Below are 24,585 nucleotides of genomic sequence, written 5' to 3'. Positions count from 1 at the left end.
CAGTGCTGACCACCAAACACACACACACACACACACACACACACACACACACACACACACACACACAGAGCTGCCCTAACGAACAGGTCAGAGTGTCCCACATGTTATAATCTACACACACACACACACACACATACACACACAAAGCCCATTGCTGCACACAATCACAGCTCAGGCAGCCAATCCCATCGAGGACAGCAAACATAGTGCCAGAGCCAAGACTTTGTTAATTAGCCAATAAGCTTAACGGTGGAGGCTGAGCCCACTCACCTGTTAATCTGTCATCACAACCACTGACAACCACCTGAGTATATGAATCCATCAGCCCTCGCACACACACACACACACACACACACACACAGCAGCAGGTCTGGATCACAGCGCTGAAGCTTCATCTGCAGCTGAGCTAAAAAGAACCTCCACATGATTTCACCTTCATTCACTCTGTGCGTTTCCATGACGACAGAGAAAACAGATTTATATAAATCCCTGTAAACATGTCAGTGTGAGTGAAATGGTCCTGCAGTGAATGTGTCACAGTGGGACTAACACACCCAGATCATGTGACTCCTGCATGTATACAGTCAATCAGACCCAAACTGGCCGAGGCGCTCTGGGCATGCTCCACAGTTTCTGCCCCGGGCTTTGACCCGGAAGTCCAATAGCATTAAATGTGTAAGAGAAGAAGAAGCCGGTAACAACATGGAGAAATCTACATCCAGAGCCGTGACTTTTTGGACGGCTGAAACAGATCTCTGGGACAGAGGCTACTCTGCAGAAAGATCCACTGTTTTATATTCCAGGTGAGGCATCGGTGAACATTTCCAGCGCAGGTGTTGATGCCAGTCAAGGATGCACATGATCGTAGCTCCGCCCCTCCAGAGGAGGATAGACTCTCCACAGTTTGATGTTGCAGCAGTGAGGAAGAAGAAAGTGAAGCCTGGCAGAACGTCTCTATTATCACAGGGTCAGAGAAAGACGTGGCCTCGCTCTGACCTCCTCCTCCATTACATGGGCCAATGGGTGCCCAGCTCTGGCCCGGCCTCAACTCAACACACAGCACAGACGCCTCCATGCTGGACTACACACACTCAACACACAGGCACAGACGCCTCCATGCTGGACTACACACACTCAAACACACAGCACAGACGTCTCCATGCTGGACTACACACACTCAACACACAGCACAGACGTCTCCATGCTGGACTACACACACTCAAACACACAGCACAGACGCCTCCATGCTGGACTACACACACTCAACACACAGCACAGACGCCTCCATGCTGGACTACACACACTCAACACACAGCACAGACGCCTCCATGCTGGACTACACACACTCAAACACACAGCACAGACGCCTCCATGCTGGACTACACACACTCAAACACACAGCACAGACGTCTCCATGCTGGACTACACACACTCAACACACAGCACAGGGACCAGGATCCTAAAACAGAGGCTGCCAGAGGTCACAGTGAGGCAGTGTTGGTGTGGACAACTCTCTGACTCTCTGTGTGCTGATCACACCAAGCACAGTTTATGTCTGAGCTGTAGTTAAGACTTCATGGTTCAGGACTTTAAAGCTCCTAAAATGAGCCTGTTCACACCTGGTGTTAATGTGGGCTCCAGTTCAAACACAACGTCTGGACGTCTGGTCTGATCAGATCTGATTTATAATGAGCAGGTAATAAAGGCAAACAGCTGTCACCAGATCTGAACTGAATATATCTAAATTCACATGTGTGACATGGACCTGGAAAAACAAAGGTCTGAGTTGATGTGAGACGCTCGCTGTCACCACGAGGAGGCTGACTGAGGGGATAAGAACAGATTTTGGGCCCTTTGCTGCCGACACTGGGACACACAGACAAAAATGGAAAATGTTTTTTATTTAATTATAAGTTCAAGTTTCCACAGAAATGAATCAATTCAAGAAGAGTCGTGATGAGTGCTGAGAGGAGAGATGGTTTGTTGGATCACAGAGATGCTGCGTCACGTCCTGATGCCACTAATGTCAGACTGAAGATGAGCCGTCGACTGTTTCCATATGAAGGGAGGAGACGCACGGTGCTGTCCACAGATCTGAGGCTGCATCGTGTTTGTGACTGAATCAGCTGCTTCTGTAACAGCTCTGTGTTTTAGGATGTACGAGGGATTTTAACAGAGCGAACAGACGATTGAATCCTCCATCATGATTATGATGATGTTGTGTATGAACCTCTGAGGCTGTTTGTTGTTTTGTCTCCTGCCTTCACCACACAGACAAAGAGACAGAGAGGGGACGACATGCAGCAGAGCACCACGGGCTGGAATCAAACCCACGGCTGTCACAGCGAGGACACCGTCTCTGCACATGGGACGCCGCTCACTCGCTCACTCACTATATTTTTAACCACAAAAATGAATGAATGAATTAATGCCCTGCTGCTGTCTGTCCATCAGTTTTACTCATTGAATGTAGTCTGATTACTATCTCACAGATTTTACTTCGGTTCCTGGGTCCAGATGTAGAACGTGGTGATTTCCAGGATTAATTCATCTTTGCAATAATAAAGAAATAAATAAGGAAAGAGTCTGTCCACGTTAAGTTACAGTGGAGAGAGAAGCTGACGTGAAGACGAGCGGTTAGACGTATGAAGGACATGGTCAGTGTTGGAGAGCGTGAGGGTCCTAAAGTGTCTTGTGACAGTGTGGGCGTGGTCACAGAGATCAGATGGATGATGAGCTCACAGCCTCAGTGTCTCAGAGAAACATTAAAGCACGACATGTATTTATGACACATATCTATTAAAAACAGGAAGTACAAATGCACTGAGCAGGAAATGGCTGAGTGAAGAGTCTCTGAGGGGACAGAGACACTGGAGGACATTTATTTTATGGAACTGACGTGAATCTAACATAATAAAGAAAAAAAATCCTATTTGAATTCAAGTAATCATTTTATTTTATATATTTATTTTGTCTGTCTGTCTGTCCTCCCTCTGTCTGTCTGTCTGTCCTGTTCTTGTTAAAAATGAAGTATAAAAAAATTAAACTCAGAAAATGAAATTTAAATCACATCTTTTTTTCTGTGTGACAGGAGCCCAAACAGCTGTGTGATGATTGTGTCCCTCAAGCTCTCTGACGGCTGACAGTCAGATCGTCTGTGACTTCCTGTCAGCTCCGTGAACGTTCAGAGATCATGTTTAAACATGAGACAGCGAACGTCTCGTCAGATGAGTGCGTGACACACTGTCAGATGTGTGTTTGTTGTCTCCTCCTCAGACGTCTGACCTCGTGTCTCAGCTCTGTAGTTGACTTGATGAATTGGTCACACAGGTGTCGGCGGTCGGAGCCACGGCCTCATTTGCAGATGAAACACGTGGATGGTACAGTAATTCACAGGGCCGGGGCATAAAGCGGGGATGAGACTGATGTTAAGTGTTGCGCTCGGGGCACATTAGATGGCTGACTAAGTTGGCAGGAGGGCGCCGCGTCCATGCCAGCGCCCCGTTAACACAACAATACAGATAACGATAATTCAGTCATCAGGACGGAGGCAGCCTGATCGCACACTTCACTGGCTTTAATGTCCATCGGGCAGCGTCCCAGAATGCTCTCTGTTTGTAGCCAAAGGAGACAAGGTGAGATGAAGGATGCTAACGAGGCACCTATCAGTGTTGCAGGCGGCTCATTGTTGGGCTCAGTTTATTACAGGCCTCTGTGTCTCGTATTTTTAGCTCCTAAATGACAGAGGCTGGAGGAGCCTTTCCTTCCACAGCACGTCTGGTGCCCACATTTTCTCTTCTGATGTTCCCTCACGCTGTCCTTGAACATTTTATTCAGCCTCCCAGTTTAATAAGTACTAAGTGCTTTAACGTTGTGGAGAAAGTATTTGTATGCAGAAGCCTTTGTATCCAAACCGTCACACAATGAAGCCGCAGCTCGACATAAACGCTAAACTGTGAGGAAAGAGTTGGACCTTCACCCTCTGGACTCACACGTTGTCAAGTCCATGCAGAGGGGACGTCTCTAACGCACGCCACGCTGACACAATCTTAAAGACTTGTTGATGAAGCTTTTAAAAGCTGAGGCGGCAGTTGGCTGAAGAGAAAAAGCAAAGTGAGGCCATGTCTATTCATTAGAACTGTCACAGGCACTTAGGTCTCCTGTGAGCGGCCGACAGCTAACAGCGTGCCGACAGGGGGTGAGCGCTGCACGAGGGCTAACAACCACATCATCCACACTTTAGCTCAGGGCTACAGAGCACGCAGGGGTCAGCGGCGTTGGGCTAAGTGAGCGCTCAGTGGCTAATAGGCTGTGTTCCATTTGATCATACAGCGGCTGTAACCTGGGAGAACTCAGCTGACTGAACTGCTTTCAGCAGGAGGTGGAGGACGAGGCGGCCGACGGCATTGTTCGGCCTTTAATGTGCTCGCCATTTGAGTGCCGATGATCAAATCTGGTGGTTTCTGAACAAAACGGCGTTTTAAGTGTCGGTCTAAGTGAACACACGCCGCTGAAGAGTTAGAGAAAAAATAAACCTGCCGAGCTTTCTGCCGTCATCTGTCATCGGCGCCACACCAGGAATCTGTGTGAGCCTATTTACCAGGCTGGCCTTGAACTCCCGTCTGCATTATATTCCTTTAACAAAATACAAAAATGTGCCAGCTTATGAATTTGGAAAGCTTCGCCTCTCCCAGCGACACACAACAAAGAGCGAGGCTGCCTGCTGAAGAGCAACTCCCCAAATGTTTTTCAGAGGCTCCTGGAGTTGAAATATAGAAACAGTAATCACATGGTCGTACGGCGCAGGAGGGGACACCGTCATGACACCAGGAAGCTTTATCTCAACACAGGGCGTGGAGCTTCATGGTGTTCAGCGTCTGTTGCTTAAGGAGAACTCACTTAACGAAGCATCTATTGATCAGCTCCCGTTTTAACTCAGCTCATTAGGGGGAGGAAAGCTGTCAGGCTCCGTACGAAGGGTTACAGATGCTTGCACAATACATCTTCAAGGACCGCAGCGTTTCACATGAACGAGTTATTATTCATGCTCTCACTGTGTGAATCTGTGTGAGCCTGGTTATACGCCACATGTTTATCTCCTTCCTTTTGTCTTTGCTAAGTGTTTACAACGTGATCAATGCCACGAGTCCTCGGGGACAGCGACGCCGCTAATTAGCAAAGGAAGAGCCCGACTCAATGAAGCTGTGTGTTTTTTTTAACCCTAAAGAAGAAGAGAAAAACTGCACAGGAAGTGCGAGTCGTCTCTGAGGCATCACTGAAATATTTCAGGACGTATTGCTGCTGAAGGATCTGTGTGTGTGAAACCTTCTGTGGGTGTGTTTGTCTCCAGGAACATCTTCAGCTTCTCTTTTCTCAAGTTTCATTTGACTCTTCATCTGTTGACTCTTCCTCAGAAGGACGTAAAGTTTCTCTCAGCGGTTCCTCTCAGATGTTTTATCTGTATGTTATTGTCAGGGTGGATTTTAGCTGCTCTTTGAGATCATGTCAGTGATCCCTGTTTTATGTTTTATGGTTCACGTACAGCAGAAATTATCACACTGTCTTTTCTTTGTAATAATTTATATTATTTGTTTTAGAGCTGTAGATTTTGGATTTTGTCTGTAACTGATGTTGCTGTCTGTCTCTGGTAAAATACATTTCTCATCTCAAGATGTTTTTTCTGGTTAAATAAAGGTTAATTTTTTTTAAATTAACAAAATGATGGTTGTGGTTAGGTTTTATTTTGAAGCTAAAAAATATACCTTCAGTCATCAATAAGAGAAGCTCCTGTTTTCTGAATCTGAACACATCATACGTCCATGATCTCTGACACAGTGAAGATTTAGTAAATCTGCTCTTTGTTTTCTTTTTAATATCAAAATCATTTCTTTTTCTTCTTCTTCTGGTGACAGTGTTTTAATAAATAAACTGTGGAGGCAAAAAGAGACACGTAACACACAGGCCTCCTCTAAAAGAAGCCACGAGTCACATGATGTTGAGCACCAGAGTGAAATAAGACTTGTACAGTGTGATTTACTTATTCAATTAAAAAAGGTTAAATATTTCTCCGTCCAATAAGAGACCTGCACACCATGACAAATAAAACAATCCTTAAAAAACAAATAATGGACTTAAAAAAATAGAATTAAATAAAGCATTAAAAAATGGATCCTGAGGGAAACGATGTGGTGAAGTGTGTGAGGGGAGAGGGTGAGAAGATAAAACCGTCAGCAGCACAAAAACAAGGAGGAGAGATTTGCTCAGTTGGACATACGTTTGTTTTCTCTTATGGTTTGTGATTTATTATTAGTGTTTGTTATCTGCGTCTATTTTAGGATCATTTCTCAGTAGCTCACTGTTAGTAATTAATCTAATAATAAAATGGATTTTTTTCCAAGGGCTTTGGGCACCAGGACGCAGAGTGTGCCGGGTGCGGCCCAGAGTCCACTGTGACGGATCATCAGAAAACAAACTGCAGGAGTGTTTGTGCACAGAAGAGAGAGAGAGAGAGCGAGCAGGAGCTGAGCGGGGTCGAGCTCCGTTACAGGACACTCAGACATGTGAAGGAAAACACATGAAAAGAAGAAACACACACACTTCAAGTTGTCCCCGAGCATTTCCTCCCACTCACGTCCCCTTTGATTTGACAGGAAGATGTCACAACACACACACACACACACACACACACACATACACACGCTTTTCCTGCCTCCGGCTGTCCCTCTTTATGTATCAATAACAAAGTTGGAACTTTAAATGAGAGACATAAAGCGCCGCTCTCACATCGTCCTGATTACTGCGTGCACACATCAGTAAAGAGGCTGTTAGATGCTCTCACATCTGACTCGCTGTGGGGTGAGACGGGGCAGGCTGAGGCATGCTGGGAGATCAGATCAGAGGAGTGCAGGAGAAAGGAGAAAGGGAAACCTGTGTTTTCACTGATTGATATTGTGATCTAACGAGCAGAGGATCTGTCAGCTGTAATTTTAGATGTTCAAAGATGGTGAGGGGAGGATGTGTTCGGAGACCAAAAACAAACTCCAGGTAAGACTGAGCTTCATGTGTGAGTGAAGAGAGAATGAGCTACGACTGCAGCGCGTCCATCAAACACAGGAAGTCAGCTCTGATCTGAGACTGCTGTTAAAGAGCCAACACGACATGTGGTTAAACCTTCTGCTTAGTTTCATTCACACCTCTAGTTCTCCTTGTTTCTCTGTCCGACTGCTTTACTTCTCTGTTTGATGATGCAAATCAATTCTGCTGAGTCCAGAGTACAAACTTTAAACTTCAGTCACAGCTGGTGGCAGAGACATCATGACATGACATCACAGGAAGAACTGTCCTCGTTGCTCCACCTTCTTTCAATCATTTACAAACTGCAGCTGTCGTTTTTTTGAACAGCGAGATTTTCACATGACAACAAACAATTTGGTGACCTCGACTCAGTAGCATGACGCAGACATGAACATGGAGCTAGGACATGACGCAGACATGAACATGGAGCTGGAACATGACGCAGACATGAACATGGAGCTGGAACATGACGCAGACATGGACATGGAGCTGGGACATGACACAGACATGAACATGGAGCTGGAACATGACGCAGACATGAACAGGGAGCTGGAACATGACGCAGACATGAACATGGAGCTGGGACATGACACAGACATGAACATGGAGCTGGAACATGACGCAGACATGAACAGGGAGCTGGAACATGACGCAGACATGAACAGGGAGCTAGGACATGACGCAGACATGAACATGGAGCTGGAACATGACGCAGACATGAACATGGAGCTGGAACATGACGCAGACATGAACATGGAGCTGAAACATGACGCAGACATGAACATGGAGCTAGAACATGACGCAGACATGAACATGGAGCTGGAACATGACACAGACATGAACATGGAGCTGGGACATGACACAGACATGAACATGGAGCTGGAACATGACGCAGACATGAACAGGGAGCTGGAACATGACACAGACATGAACACAAACACTCACCATCTTGTTCTGTCTTGGTCAGCTCCACCAGTTTCTTCTGTTTCAGTGTGTCCACCACGTCTGCCAGGCTTCCTTTACGGCGCTCCGGCGTCCCGAAGGCGAGGCCGCTCATGGGCTCCCCGCGATCCCTGGAACACTCCTCTGGCTTGGGTGGAGAGGTAGAGTTAGTCCGGTAGGAGTAGACGGAGCAGCCTTTACTGCTCTCATTGTCCTGCAGAGGAAAGACTCAGGTTAGAGGCTGAGGAATATCTCAGATATAAAGTCTGATAAGATCATGTCTGTGTCTCAGATCTACACAGTTTCTATGAACTCATGACAAACTAAATATTAAAGTTATGAACACATGTCCAGTGGAAATAAAACATTTTATATAAAAACATATCATAAACTCCTGTTGTCAAGTCTGCACCAGAGTTAAAGACATCAGAACAATCAGCATAAATCTTTTGTCATGTTTCCTCCTCGTACTGAACACAGAGTTTGAGCAGTCTGGACCTCTGTTGGTATTAAAATCATAAAACAGTTGGTTTAGGAACTCTGGACAGCAGCAGGAGGAACTTTATCTGTTCTGTGCTGTCCCGCTGCTCTTCGCTCTGTCGGGTTAAGTGAGTCTATATTTACCCAGAAGATGATAAGCCCTTCAAGACGACCACATTGTCCCACACAACAGACACTTGAGCACAGGTGTTGTAACACTGCGGCTATTTGTGGAGGCTTTCTCCTCCCCTTACAGAGCGGGGGGATCTCCGAGAACTTTAGGAGGCTTATGTTTCAAAGACAAGGGGCTTTAACTAACAGCGGGATCTTAAGACGCCCTTGAAATGGCTCCAGGAGGCCCCGTTGTGCACTTTGTCTTTAAGCAGAAGATGCCTCTGTAATGAGGATTAGAAGATGGCGTGTCACTGGTGGATTGTTCAGGTGTGTTCATAATGCTGCCGAGGACTTACACAAGCAGGACGGTCTGGTGGTCGGATCATATCGTCAACCCAAAGGTCGCACATTCAGCGTGAGCGGCAGACAATGACTGTCCGTGACCACCCTCAGTGATGTCAGCTGTCCTTGAGCAAGGCACTCTCTCTGAACACAAAGGCACTATGCTGAGATGTGGAAATGAAATATTTGACGAGGCGCATTAAAAGCTGGGGTCACTTCATGAACTGTCTGTTCCCTGAAGCTTTTCAGACGAGTGTTACACACACAGAGGGGAGGATGGTGTTTGGTGTGTCTTCACAGAGACAACTTTTGGAATCCAAGACATAAAAATCTGTCTTTAAAAAGTGACCTTCACTCTCTGGCCAGCGTCTCACAGACATGAGCTTTAAACTGTCCCTCAGTGTTGGAGAGACAAAGACACGCAGGATGGTGTTTCACCTTCTCTGTCCTCAGCTCGTCTCTCACTGTCGCCTCTTCACAAGCTTCCTACAGCCTCACACAGCTCAAGACTTTTGAAGACTTTCTAACACCACTCAGAATCAAATTTAATACCAATTTCACAATAACCAAGAACATCAGTTCCTGAGAGACAGGGACGGTTCAACAGGACCGAGGTTTGTTCTGTGTTCTCAGTCCTCTGAGCCTGTGACGCATCGCCCTGAACTACAGAATGAACTTGTGCATCTTCGCTCCATTTCTGTGTGTACAGTAAAGGAACGACCCGCCCTACTCTCCCTCTGATTGGCTCGTGCTGGTTGCCTTCAGCCTGTCACCTGCAGTCTGCTCACAGTCAGGACCAAAAAATAAATCAATCAAATATCAGATATAAAAAAAACATGTCGCCTGTTTCAGAAAGAGATGTTAGAGAAGCATTGGTGCTCGTTTGTCACCAGCTGGTCACTGTGTCAAATGGATGAGTTCTCATTACGGGGGTGTTGATTGGTCCTGTGTGGTGCAGTGCATTCTGGTAGTTGTAGTTTTGCCACAGTAATTTCTCATGTAGCACCAGTTTGAAAATCATGTGTGCCTCTCTGCTGCAGACACAACAGCGTCTTTACAGCTGTGAAATACTTTAATACATTTTAATACCAGATAAGGTCTTTTCTTTACATTAATAAATTCAATGTTTTTAAGGCTTTTCAAGGACCAGCAGGAACCCTGCCCTCAACCAGGGTGCCTTCAACCTCTCTGACTCAGAACAGAAAACTCTGTCAGTCTGCTGCAGGGCCACACAATGTAGGTTTTAATCCTGTGTGATGAGGTGAATCATCAGTCTGCTGAAGGAGCAGATATTAATGACCAGCTGACAAAATATAACATTAACCAAAGCTGACGATTTGATTGGACGCTGTGTACTCGGACATTTCTTGTCTGATGGTTGCACTACACGTGTGTGACCGTATGTTGCTGAAGGTCACACAGCAGTGGAGACACAAAGAGTGCAGCATGAGATTTGTTCAGGACAACACAACGATGATTGCACAGTTTTACTAATGAAATACAGATGACGTTGACGATGACGTCTAACTGACTTCAGAGTTCATATCACGTGCTGACATTGGTTCAAACTAACAGAGTTATAATCTGAAAATGAGAAGAGATAAATCTGATCATGTTTTCGTGTGAGTGTTAAAATATGAACGTGACTGCAGTTTGTGAAATGTTAAATGTATTCTGCCTCCACACTGATACCTGAGGAAACTTTATTCTCAGAAGTTTCCTCTTTCCTCAGAGGCTGAAGTCAAACACAGCTCGTCCATCAGGGACCAACACAACCTGCAGCAGTGTAACACACACACACACACACACACACACACACACATGAAACCAGGCTGTGGAGATGAGAAGCAGCGAGGCGAGTGCTCTCAGGAGGAGAAGCCTCACCGGGCAGCCTGCAGCAGCGCCTGCAGCACACAGACCACAGACGACCACTGCTGTGTGTGAGAGAGAGCGTCGTGCACCGTCATCATTATGTATGAAGCTCTGCGTGTGTTTCACCCTGTTTTATGAGTCCAGTGTGTACACACACACACACACACACACACACACGTTCACCACTATTCATCTGAGTTATAGCATCACGTCTGAAGCTAAGATATGGTCAGTCCATCAGCTCACCATCGCAGCAGGCGCCGTGTTCTCCCACTCAGCCTCCGTCAGCTTCTCTCTGATTGGCTGTAGCTCGTCAGGGTGGGGCCGCTCATGAGAAGAGGGAGATGGCGTCTCCTTCGGGCCCTCTCGCTCGTCACCGGCCCAGGCCGCGTTGTCCTGACCCATCGCTTCCTCTTCCTCAGACGGTGGGTGGAAGGGAGGCGTTGCTCGCATGGAAGACATCATTCTGTGGAGGAGAGGAGGAGGAGGGGTTAAACATGGAGGTCACAGTCTGAGCTGCTGCACAGACGTACGCCATGTTAGTATAGGCCTCTACAGATCGAGAACCTCAACACAGATCATGTGAGCGGCTGAAGGTCTGAACCTCTGAGGGCCATTAAGAGTCAAAGAGTTTGATCATCAGATGAGTCTGACACCTTCCTGAAACTAACCACGCCCACTCATAACCACGCCCCATTCAGAGCCCCGCCTCCTCCCACCTGTCTGGACTCCTTCATATCTACACACCCTCCTGAACTCCTACCATGGCTTCTAGAACCTGCCTAAAAAAAATGCCTAAAATGTAAATATGTACTTCATTGTTCATTATTATTATCACTGTTATTATATTGTTATTACAAACAATACAACAAAAAGGGGCGTCGGTAGCGTAGTGGATAGTGCCAGTGCCCCATGTATAGAGGCATCGCCTCGCTGCAGCGGCCACAGGTTCAAATCCAGCACGCGGCCCTTTGCTGCATGTCAGTCCCCACTCTCTCTCTGTCTCCCCATTTTACTCTCTGTCCTGTCAATAAAGGCAAAAAGCCCATAAAAATAATGTTTAAAAAACAAAACAATACAACAAAAAGAAGACAGAATCCCAACGACGCGAGGATGTGTACAGTACGTCAGGTTACAGGCAAAAAGATATAAGTATGATGTACCTGTCTCATCACCAAACTTTTCCATTATTTATCATTTTGTAAAAATGTTCTGAAAGTCAGTTTGTGTGTAAAAAAGTGTTTATGTCATTTCTCTAAAACACAGCAGGACTTTATCTGAAATATTTCAGATCTCAATCATCACGTCTGTGTGACGCTGGATAAATAAAATGTGGCCGACAGTGAAGAAACTGTTTGAATGGTTGTTATTGAGCGTTTCCATGGTTACAGCTGGATTATTATAAACATTATTAATCAGTAATCAGTATGATATCATAAAGCATATCTTGTACTTCACTCTGAGTATGTAGAGGTTTTGAATCGTGATGTAAAGACGCGTCTGCCGATGCCACATGAAGCCGCCGCAGGTCTCAGAACCATGAATGTGAAGACTTCATTCAAAACCACAACTTTATTTAACCACTAAAGATTTCATTACAGCTCAGACATACACACACACACATAGTGCACATGAAGCACATAGTGCCACAGGAATAATCTATTAATCTATAAAGCAGCATCACGGCTGCTCATCACCTTCAACGCCAAGCTGCTGAGTTCCTCTTCTTCTTTCTGATGCCTCAGGCTCTGAGTCATTACTCTAATACATCATTTACTCTAATGACTTCCCTTTGTTACACCACACTCCTGACCACCGCCAGTGACCACACTCAGCTCCTCCTCCTCCTCCTCATCATCATCATCATCATCATCTGAAGACAGCTTAAAATTCGTCCTCTGTCCTCACAGAGCTAACTGATCCTCAAATGTACTGATACACCAAATCACAGACACACACACTCAGGTGATAACTGACAGAGCAGAGAGGGAATCAGACTGTCCCACATGACCACACACACACACACACACACACACACACACACACACACACACACACACACAGCCTGTGTGAAGTAAACCAGATTCAGTGTTAGTGCTCAGTAAATCTAAGCGATCTGTCCGTCTCTGAGACACGCAGCCTCCTGGGTGACCTTAGACATAAATCTGACCCTCAGTCATGTGTCTGAGCGGAGAGAGCTCGGCTGCAGCCAGAGGTGGAGACACATCATTTACAGAGGGAGAAGATACGGAGGAAGATAACAGGCTGACACCAAACATCAGCGTGAGACAGAACGACAGCAAGAAGATGAAGACACAGAGAATATGTTGCAGGATCCAAACGTGTATCTGAGTGCATCTGAGTGTATCTGAGTGCATCTGAGAGTATCTGAGAGTATCTGAGTGCATCTGAGAGTATCTGAGAGAATCTGAGAGTATCTCAGAGTATCTGGGAGTATCTGAGAGTATCTCAGAGTATCTCAGAGTATCTGAGAGTATCTGAGTGTATCTGAGAGTATCTGAGAGTATCTGAGAGTGTATCTGAGTGTATCTGAGAGTATCTGAGAGTATCTGAGTGTATCTGAGTGTATCTGAGAGTATCTTAGAGTATCTGGGAGTATCTGAGAGTATCTGAGAGTATGTGAGAGTATCTGAGTGTATCCAAGTGTATCCAAGTGTATCTGAGTGTATGTGAGAGTGTTTGTGACAGAGTTGACTGTCATGAGGGTCTGACTACTGTATTTTTGGGGCTGACTGTTGTAAAATGATTTTTCGGGGATGACGTTGTGTACATGTCGTCACTTTGGGCCCATTCAGTAATCTATCCATGCCCACAGGTGGTTATCATCTAAAGCTGCAGCTTCTCTCAGCTCTACACAACATTTTAACATCTTTGGATCATCAGTGTCTCTGTCAGACGCAGTGCTCTTAAACTGTTTGTTTAAACCGTCTGTGCTCTACCTGAGTGTGGGGAACAAATGTTAGACTCATTTTCTCCCAAAGTCGAAGTGAATTCCAAGTTTTATTTATTTTCTCAGCTCACCACTGGGGCCACACTCGGGGCCACACTTGGGGCCACGCTCGGGGCCACGCTTGGGGCCACGCTCAGGGCCACACTCGGGGCCACAGTTGGGGCCATGCTTGTGGCCGTGCTCCACCCAGAGCTTTATCTGACTGATTCGAATAGCGACAGCTGTCGGCCAAGGTTTCAGTTTCTCCACAGCTTCCATGTTTTTCACAGCAGTACGAGGACATGAGATTATAAGACCTGAGACAACCAACCAACATCACATCACTAATCCATGATCAGCTCCTGCAATCCACACTGCAGTGCTCAGAGAGCACGGCAGGAGAGTGATGGGAGTGCGCTCAGAGAGCACCCAGATAGCGGTGGGGAGCTGTAGGAGCTGTAGGAGCTGCAGGAGCGGGGCCGCGGAGGCTCAGACTATATTTAGCTGACAATATTGCTGGTGCTGTGTTTATGGGGGAGCTTAAGACTTAGTTTCTTGGAAGTGGTGTCTCATATGGCCAGGAATGCCCAGGCCCAGAACCCTCCGACACTGATATGGTGTCATCATGGTGCAACAGTACGGGGGTTTGTTGGTAAGCACGCCACAGGGGCTTTGTGATTGGTGGAGGCAGGAAAACAGTGTACTTGATGAGCTGCTCATCAGGCAGAGACTCACATTACCAACGTTTAGATGACTGTTGTTTGACTTACACCACAAACAAATGTTGAGCTCCACCAGCTCCCTTCTCTGGAACCAGGTCAGGAGATAACCCTCCAGTTTTTTCTTACATGACTTTTTAAATTCAGGACGAGACGTGTTGGTTGTTTCTAAAACTCATTTTCCAGCTGTTCAGTTCCTGTTCTGTTCCTTCAGAAGTTAGGATCATGTAGCCCATCCTCATTTTAGAGATAACACACGTGTCTTAATGTGAACACTGGATGAACACACATTATGTACAAAGAGAAAGAAAAGAAAACCTGATTTGTTTCTTGCTTCCCTTCAGATGAGAAACAGAACTGAAAACAGTGTAAATGAAACAACTGTTCTATACTACAGGGGATTTATCACTTTCTGTTTGGAAACGGTATAGCCAGCCAAACTGAAAGTTAAAGTGAAACTCAGATGAGTCATTACATGCAGAGTGAACCTTTAAACCTGTGTCAGAATAAAGAACCAAACATCAGCTTTAACCACGACAGGCTGAAGCTACCTCCTCAGTATCAAACCATAAATCACCACAGTAACAAGAACCATCAGGCTGCAGCTGCTTCTGTCATGACATCAGCACACACAGACGATAGCGTGGCGGCCATTTTTACATCTACAGCAGGTTTGTCCTCATCAGGTTAAAGGTTTAAACAGCGTATTACAGTTAAACAATGTTCCCTTTATGTTGGAGAGGATTCATTTCTGAACCATATTTTGGAGATGTGAGTTTTTGCTGTGACCACAGCTCTCCTGTCTGATGATACATCAGCTCCTCCGTCCTGAGACGCCCACAGAAACATACAGTAGAAAGCAACGTTCTCCCATCGAGAGCGACAGCAGAGTGAGTCTTTGGAAACAGTAACGTGGTGATAATGTTCCACTGATGGCTGAAAAACAAATTCAGTTTTTACACTCGTCATTGAGGCTCTGTGAAATACTTTTTATATATCATCAGACATGTAGAGAAACACAGGCTCAGCTCTCCTACCTGACATATGTCAAGGACAGTGATACTGGTGAGATTGGTAGCGCTCAGGTAGGGCTAACACATCTGCTGAAGGTGAGCTCTGTTACTGCCAACACACAGACTGAGGCTGGTGGACAGCTCCATCAGTCCTCTTCTGAAACGTGGACAGTAACTTAGAATCCCTTTGTGAGTGGGAGAAAAAGGAAAAGCGGGGTCGAAATTTGGCAGCGCAGCGTTGTTCAGATCTGGCCTGGAACCTGGCGACTTGGCAGAAACAATCAGGCATTGTGGAGCGTGGACGGAGAGGGACCTGTGACAGATGAAAGCGGAGAGAGGGGGCCCCCGCTTAGAAAAACAGTACACAAAGCGCCTTTCACAACCCAGGTCCCTTCTGCCACTTGTCGAGCCGGAGAAGGGCTCTGACAAAGGCCTGCGACTCCACCAATTGGGTGTAAAATCTCCAGCCGTCCCAGCTGGACAGAGCCGAGGAAGAGGGAAATACCACAGAGAACGAAACAGGAGGAGAAAGAAAAGTGAGGACTTTCCTCTGTTGGACAGACACAACCAGGACGGAGGGCAAAAAGGAAACTAAAGGTTTGAACAGAAGAAACAGTCGACTGTATCAGAAACTGGAGACGACACACAATGAATCAGTGTTTGTGGATCTCAGCTGCTCCTGAATCTCAGCTGCTCCTGAATCTCAGCTGCTCCTGGATCTCAGCTGCTCCTGTATCTCAGCTGCTCCTGAATCTAAGCTGCTCCTGAATCTCAACTGCTCCTGAATCTCAGCTGCTCCTGAATCTCAACTGCTCCTGAATCTCAGCTGCTCCTGAATCTCAACTGCTCCTGAATCTCAGCTGCTCCTGAATCTCAACTGCTCCTGGATCTCAGCTGCTCCTGGATCTCAGCTGCTCCTGAATCTCAGCTGCTCCTGAATCTAAGCTGCTCCTGAATCTCAACTGTTCCTGAATCTCAGCTGCTCCTGAATCTCAACTGCTCCTGGATCTCAACTGCTCCTGAATCTCAACTGTTCCTGAATCTCAGCTACTCCTGGATCTCAACTGCTCCTGAATCTCAGCTGCTCCTGAATCTCAGCTGCTCCTGTATCTCAACTGCTCCTGGATCTCAGCTGCTCCTGTATCTCAGCTGCTCCTGAATCTCAACTGCTCCTGAATCTCAACTGTTCCTGAATCTCAGCTGCTCCTGAATCTCAGCTGCTCCTGAATCTCAGCTGTTTCTCTGAGCACAAACAAACTGACAAAAACAAGATCCAACTTCTAACCTGATCTCATCCTTTACATCAGTGGTTCCTTTTCTGTCATGAAGTAAACTCAGTGACATATTTATTATTATATTCAGAGCACAAACTGAAGGACTTTAAAATGAACCCAAACAGTGAACACAGGAAGTTGAATTCAGATTATTTCCTGTGAGTGTCACATCAGAATTTTCCTGATATTAGCAGGAACTTTTACATGACTCTCTGTATTGTGTATTATCTAAACTTTTTTTACAATCATAAACTCAGTGTTCTTCTTTGTTTTCTTGGCCATCGTTTGATCATCTCTCTGGTTGTTTTAACTGTTTAACGTTTCTAAAACACGACGAGGCTGATTAAAAAACTAAAAACTATTTTTTAAACCTATGATCTGAGTTAATTTTAAAAGACTGAACAGAAAACATATATTTCATGTGCAAAGGAAGTTTATTTTGAAAAGCAGCGATGCATGTAATGTGCGTTTATTGACATGCCATCCCAGGACATCCAAAGCTGACACAGGAAGTGATCTTAGGTGACATATTCTGATGTGACAGTGCACCGAGCCGGCGTTGGTTTTTGACAAGATGGAAGTGAGAAAGTGTTTGAAATATGTGAAACGGGAGACGACCTCCAAACAACGCATCACCTGGTGGTGGGCGTGAAATGAGTTCAAATGATGTGCTGGCAACACAAAAACACGTCAGAGCAAAGTCTCAGACCGAAGAACAAAAATACTTGGTGTGGTTCAGAGAATGACTGTGTCTTCCTTCAGTCCTGACCTCTGCTGCAGTGAAGTAGTTTTGGTGTCCATCAGTTAAGGTGTGTGATCGTCGCTCAGGTGGTGAAGAGAACATGTGTGCTCCGTTACTTTCTCTGGTTGAATAAAGCTGGTATGACAACGTCTCCTGGATCAGTCTGGACTCTCATTAGATCATCTGTGCTGCACACTGTCAGAGGTCACACAGCAGGAATGTGAACACACACGCTGCCCTGTTTTCTTCCACAGATTCCCTCGTCCCGCCTCTTTCACCCAAAATAGAAACATTCAGTTGAAATGCCAGTCAACCCCAAACCGGCCGTTCCGTCAGTGCCTTCATAGAAAGAAAAGCAGTTTTGTTTTGTGACATTCCAGCACATGAACATAGATCTGACGTATCTGCAGCCGGCACAGCCAACATGGAGCTGGAGGTGCTTATCGCCGGTGACAGCAGGTATTCTCTGACCTTTGCATGACTTGAGTGAAACAATGAAGGGAGGTGAGCAGGAGGCGGATGCAGCGCGGCATGCTCGGGATAGACCTGCGTGGACATCCATCAGCTGTCACAACCAAATTTTCTGCTAAACAGAAGTCATTGTGTGACCGTCAGTACGTCACACTGAACTGTGTGTTTAAACTGTTTACAACCACATCGCTCTCAGGCTGAGGAGAAGACTGAGGAAGACTGAGACAACTCCCACTGATCTGAGTGGATGTTTAAAAAAAAACGTTATGATTGGTCAAGATTGTGTTTAGTTTGGGCTCCATGATCAGACACTGCTGTTCAGTTACTTTATGAACAATCTCTGAGTTTAATCTTTAAATAAACTGAATATATCAAAAATATATTAAAGTGTCTGTGATCACAGTTTCAACATGTTCAGTCCACCACTGACAGAGACCTTCAGTGAGCAGACACATAGAAGACCAGGTGACGTCTGAGAGTTACAGACCGACCTGACAGTGGGTCAGAGGCACACACACACACACACACACACACATACACACTGGCACGTTGTTGTCATCACGTGTTGGTCATGTTGCTGTCAGCCTTGTTACATACATCAGTTCAACAAATCTCTGCGGTTTTAAAACTAAACTATTAATCTGACAGAAATGATTCATCATGTAGCAGAAAGCCATCCCTCAAAGGATTCCTCAAATTTATCAATACAACACCAGATTTACCGCTGACCGGCAACGATGATGTTTTAAAAGATGAATTTGAGTTAAAATGTTGAATAACATTTTATTCCACAATACTCTACAAATAAGGAAAATGGAAAATGTATTGAATATTAATACATGCATAAATAAATATAGGAATAAATAAATAAATGCTGATTAAATACATGCTGAAATAATTAAATAAATAAACAAATTAATTAATTTATGCTGAAATAAATACAGATATAAATATATGCAAAAATAATGTTGGCATAAATAATTGTTGATAATTAAACAGGAAGTAAATACATTTAAAAATAAATGAATAATCTGTTTCTTCATTTTTGTACACTTATATTTATTTTATCTTTATTTTTGCATTATTTGTATTATTTCAGGGTTTATTTATTATTATTTTCAATTTATTTCAGCATGTATTCTTTCATTTATTTATTTATTTATTTATTTATCTCTATATTCATTTATTTCTGTATATTCAGTTCAGCATTTATTATATAAATATATATATATATATAAATTATAGCATTTATTCAATCATGTATTTATGTATTTTAGAATGTTTTTATCTATCTATAAATATAAATAAATACTTGAGTCATTTTTCATCCTTCATGTAAATAGTTCCAAATGGTCTGTAAAATTATTTTGTTGTGAAATAAATCTCTTCACATATAAAATTTCCAGAAACATATTTTCTGTCAGTTTCATGGAGGAAAATGTGGCGAGACTTTCAGTTGATCCAACAGAATCTCTCAGAGCTCACAAACATTATAATTTAAGGATTTTGTCTCTCATCAGATTGACACCTGGAGCAAACATTCGTCCTGACGATGGAAAATCTCAGTCAAAGCCAAAGAAAAAAAAAAAAAAAAAAAAGGAATGATGAATACGTCGTTTGTGTGGTGGGCGTAAACAAACACCACGATGGCGGCTCTCTGTGTTCAGGGACCCGAACCAAAACCACAGACCCCAAGAAATCCAGAGGTGCCCTTATTGACCAACACCCTCCCTTGTGCTTGTTATTTTTCCTGGCACCTGAACACACCCCAAGCTAACACAAATACAGTACACATATGCATTTATCTGCCTCATGGCAGCCATACAGAGTCGACCATTCAAGAAACCATTCAAGACCAAAGTCAACACGCGGCCGCTCAAAGGGACCATTTGTCTGCTACCTCCCGCCCACGCTCGTTAGAAGACCTGGTCAGTGTGGACATTTTGTCCCTTGATCTGTAAAGTGGACCTCATTGTCCAGGTAGCTATGATAGCCATGAACAGACAGATTAACAACAGAAGAAACAGACACAAACACAAAAAGACATCACGTGTATGTAAATGAAAAACAAAAGTATTAGAGTAGCGACGGCTCAGACTGGTGAGAACTTTGCCCTTTCTTTATGATGCTTTGTGACGTTTCAGCCTCAGCAGGTCATGTCACAGTTTTGCTAAAATCTTGAGTAAAATTCAAATCATAGTCAAAAAACACTCTGAGACTTCAGGCCTGCCGTTACTCCGTCTCACCTCCCTGACATTTTACTCTCTCTGCTTCAGGCCCAAACACTATGTCTCCGGTTTTATCAGCTGTTAACATCATGAAATATCTGCACACAAGAGGACTTGAAGTCAAATAGAGTTAAGAGTTAGAGTTTCTTGTGAGTTAACAGAGGAGAGTTTTGGTGGACAGATATGTTTCTATATCCTCAGCATGATAATTAAAAGAAATATTTAAAGTGAAATGACTCGACCCAGAGGAAGTGTGAAGGTTGAAAACAGCAGTAAAACAGATCCAGTAAGAATTAAAGAGTAACTATATATAAAATATAAAAATATTTTACAGAGATAAAGAAGCTTTAACTCCATCTACAGTTGTCTTTACCCTGGACATCAGAAAACATAAAATCTTCTGTCTCCTCTTTGTCCGTTTACAGTGACTCTTCCTCTTCTATCCTTCCCTCTATCGTCTGTTTCTCCTCACCTCTTCTCACCTCTCATCTCTATCAGCTTAAAGCACATACAGCTTGAGGTTTGACAAACACCTTACAGAGGTAATACTGTGTTTATCAGCAGGAGCCAACCACCACATGTCCTCTCCTTATTACCACACCGGTTCTTCCTCTGACCTCCAACATAATGCCACTGTGATGCTGAGAGAAGCTCGTTACACAAGTCTTAAGCCTTGTTGTGCTTTAGCGTCTCCGTACAGTTATCACACGCTGTAAACAAGAGGAAATCCTATTATCTGAAGAATATGAAACTATGGATGTCTTTTTATTCCCAGGATGAAATCTTCCCTCTGTGCTGCACATAAAGAGCTCTGTCCTAGCATCTGTCCAGAAACACACTGTAACTGGATCATCCCAAACACATTTACTGCGCTGACGTCGAATAAATGAAGCAGATTAACTCATCAGAATGGGCTCACTTTCCAAAGGGTTAAGTTTCACTTCAGTATCATTGGCAGTAAAGTCTATTTCAGGGTGACACCAAGAGTACAAAGTCATGATAGGAGCCCGCAGCGATACGACAGCTGCCCTCACACATTTTTTAGAGTGATTGCATTAGCCCTGAGGCTAAGAGCAGAAAAAGGTCTGCTTCAATAAGTCATGTCAGGACTCAGGGGTCGCACCGCCGCTCACAACAACCATCACACAGACACATTTACAGTGCTCTTCATTTACTGCATCTGTACATCGCTAGTTATGATTCAGTCACTGAGGAGCTGACAGCACATGATGGGGACAAAATCTACACAAAATACAACAGTGGAGAATAATTGTGTTGATAGTTATCAGTCTCAGTTCATGTTCTTAATAACAACCACTACAGTTTCTCCACGTCAGTAGATACAGAGACATGTTGGACTAAAGACTCTGCAGAGGACTAGGAAATGAATACACACCTTTAATTCAAACTAAAGGTATAAACTTAAACTACAGATCTAAATGTTCGATTGTATCCTCATAATGTAAAAACAAACTATTTTCAAACTTTGATGCAAACAAAAGAAGTCCAGTCAAACACGGAGCTGTGCGGCGTCTCATCATCTGCAGGGCCGTCCAAACAGGTGGCTTTTAGAGCGCCCAGGAGGCGCCAAAGCCTGCTAATCCCAGATTAGGTCTGACAAGTCATTTCACTGGATGCCCCCTTTGTAATCCCAGTTGCCTCTCTATCCTCTGACAATGAGCTTTGTTTCCTATCTCAGAAGGAGCTTGGAGGATTTCCTCTGCTTTGTTAGCATGAAATAGCTGCATTATTCAGAGGCATGCTCCTTCCAGCCCGTCACAAGACAACATATTTTTATTCAATTATTGAGCGTCATGAAAGCTTTATGTGTACAGATGTTCTAACCAGTCACAACACAGGATTTAATTCATACTCATTTTGGCAGAGTGTAACTCTGTCACATATGCAGACATGTCAGAGGGACACAGTGGAGATATGCAGGAGTGTAATCACATCTTTTATTACATCAGGCGTTCATGTGACACTCCTCAGCCCAGTCACCAGAATAAATGTTGGCACTGTGTGTTTCTGCAAACCACAGATTCATTACATCTGTACATTATTATGTTGCAGATAACACTAAAACTTTACTTTATCTTTTAACAGCACTGAGGTTAACCTGTCCTCAGGTTTAGGAACAAAAAACACTTGGTTCTGCAGGAAAAAAGATCCTGTCTGGGCTTAAAACACAGTGTCAGTGGCACGATCCCGACAAGAGACGCAGCAATGTCTCAGTAAAAAACTAACACTTTTCACCGTTGTATCTGGGCAGGAAACACAGTGATGCCTTGTTGAAAAACACTTGTCACGGCACTATTCCCGGTGGAAACACAGCAACGAGTACCTAAAAAACAACTGTGTTTGGTGGCTAAAAGCTGCTGGAAACACAATGACTGCAGGTGGTCTGCAGCTCGGCTGGCATCACACCATCCACCATCCCCTCCACCTCCTGATGACACAGTCAGCTCTGACACTACATCACTTTAGAAATGCTGATATTATATTACCTGACACTTATGAAACATACAAATGTAACATATCCATTGTTTACAGAAACCTGCAGTGCCAACATTTTCTTCTGGGGACTGAGCTGCACTCTTCACGTGGTCGAAGGGTGAGATCAACACTAAAAAAAAAATCACAGTCTGAGATATGAAATTCATGATGTCATAGAATTCATACCAATGTCTATATTTTAAATTGTACAGATGCTGTTCTGCTGAATGATCGGAGATGAGCTCAGATATTTTTCACTTCTTTCAGTTTCAGTGTTATCCTGTGTTCACGCAGCTCTATGCAAAGTTCAAAGCGTCTCAGTTGTCTGAACACAGTTCTCAACATGGAGGTGGCTGAGCTAGCAGCTAACAGCTAACAGTGCTAACTCCATAAACGGTGCTACACAACAGCAAACAGTGTTAACAGTGTTAACAGGAAGGAACCTGACGGTGACAGTTATACTTCAGCAACAACACCATCCTGATATCTGTGGTAATCACCGTGTGACTGCTGAGCAACACGGTAGCAATGAGCTAACAGTGGGATACACGCATGCACGGACATGCACAGCTGGACTGTCTGACCACAGAGAAGCTCAGATTACATCACACACAAACACACACACACAGAGTGACATCATTCTCTGCTCAGGATGACATTCTCTGCTCAGGATGACATCACTGCAGGTTATCTCTACACAGACCTCAGAGGTTCACCAGCGCTCTGAATATCACATAAAGAACCTTTGAGACAGACGACACAACAACAGACATCACCAGTTTTAGCCATCAGGAGGCCCCGGTGAGAACAGTGAGGAAATGCTACCTAACTTCTGAAGTGGCTGCAAATTTTATCCAGATTTTACAGAGCACTCCTGCTGAAATTTTACCTGCACCCTGTGATTTTATTGTGGACAATTTTAACAGTGAATTGAAGCCAACACTTGACTCAGTGGATCCACTTTTAACCAAAACAATAAAAACAAAACCTACACCCCCGTGGAGAAATGATAATATAAAAAGACTGAAAAGAAAATGCAGGAGTGCAGAGAGGAGGTGGAGAAAAACCAAACTGACTATTCATTATGAAATATTACGTGAACAACTCAAATCCTACAATAAAACAGTCAAACAGGCAAGAATATCCCACTTTTCAAAACTCATTTCCGATCATAAAAACAAACCCAAATTTCTTTTCTCCACCTTCGATCTTTTAACCAGCACCAATTTTAACAAACCATCCAACATATCAACAGACGCCCTCTGCGAGGACTTTGCAGACCACTTCAGAAGTAAAATCGATGACATCAGTTCCAGTCTTTTATCCCAACAGAATGTAATTTTTAACACACCTGAACAGTTGCTTTTACCTGAGGAAACACTGAAGAGTTTTGCCTTGGTTGATGCAAGGACACTTGGTCGAGTTTTCTCCCAGGTAAACCCAACAACTTGCCTTTTAGATCTGATTCCCACATCACTTTAAAAACATTTTATGGATTCTTTGAGGAACAGATTTAAATATAGTGAATTACTCTCTTCAGACGGGTGTCTTCCCCGCTGCCTTCAAAACAGCAGTGGTGAAGCCCCTTCTGAAGAACAGTAATTTAGATCCCAACACTTTTAATAATTACTGACCTGTATCCAACTTACCGTTTTTAAGTAAGATTTTAGAAAAACTGGTTTTTAACCAAGTAAATGATTTTTTAAAAAGAAACAGTATTTTAGAGAAATATCAATCTGGTTTTAGGATGAACCACAGTACAGAGACAGCCCTTTTACAGATTTTAAATGATACCAGGTTGAATGTTGATTCACAAAAACTCACAGTCTTGGTACTACTGGATCTGAGCGCCGCCTTTGATACAGTAG

The 24,585-nt window shown here is 44.2% G+C and overlaps 1 protein-coding gene across 6 annotated transcripts in view; it reads right to left on the bottom strand.

The window, feature by feature from the left end:
* The window catches only part of LOC126408596 (transcription factor SOX-6-like), a 138,020-nt gene that overhangs the window by 77,971 nt on the left and 35,464 nt on the right, over positions 1–24,585 (bottom strand). For all 6 annotated transcript variants that reach the window (XM_050074247.1, XM_050074248.1, XM_050074244.1 and 3 more), the window contains 2 exons: positions 11,071–11,290; positions 8,020–8,230 (listed from right to left, as the gene is read on the bottom strand). In XM_050074247.1, the coding sequence (XP_049930204.1) occupies positions 8,020–8,230; positions 11,071–11,289 (430 nt within the window). In that variant the 5' untranslated portion in view covers position 11,290. The remainder of the gene's footprint in view (positions 1–8,019; positions 8,231–11,070; positions 11,291–24,585) is intronic.

The sequence above is a fragment of the Epinephelus moara genome, chromosome 20 (assembly GCF_006386435.1).
Source record: "Epinephelus moara isolate mb chromosome 20, YSFRI_EMoa_1.0, whole genome shotgun sequence".
In the NCBI taxonomy this organism is placed as follows: Eukaryota; Metazoa; Chordata; class Actinopteri; order Perciformes; family Serranidae; genus Epinephelus; species Epinephelus moara.
This window is presented reverse-complemented; position numbering and strand designations above follow the sequence as displayed.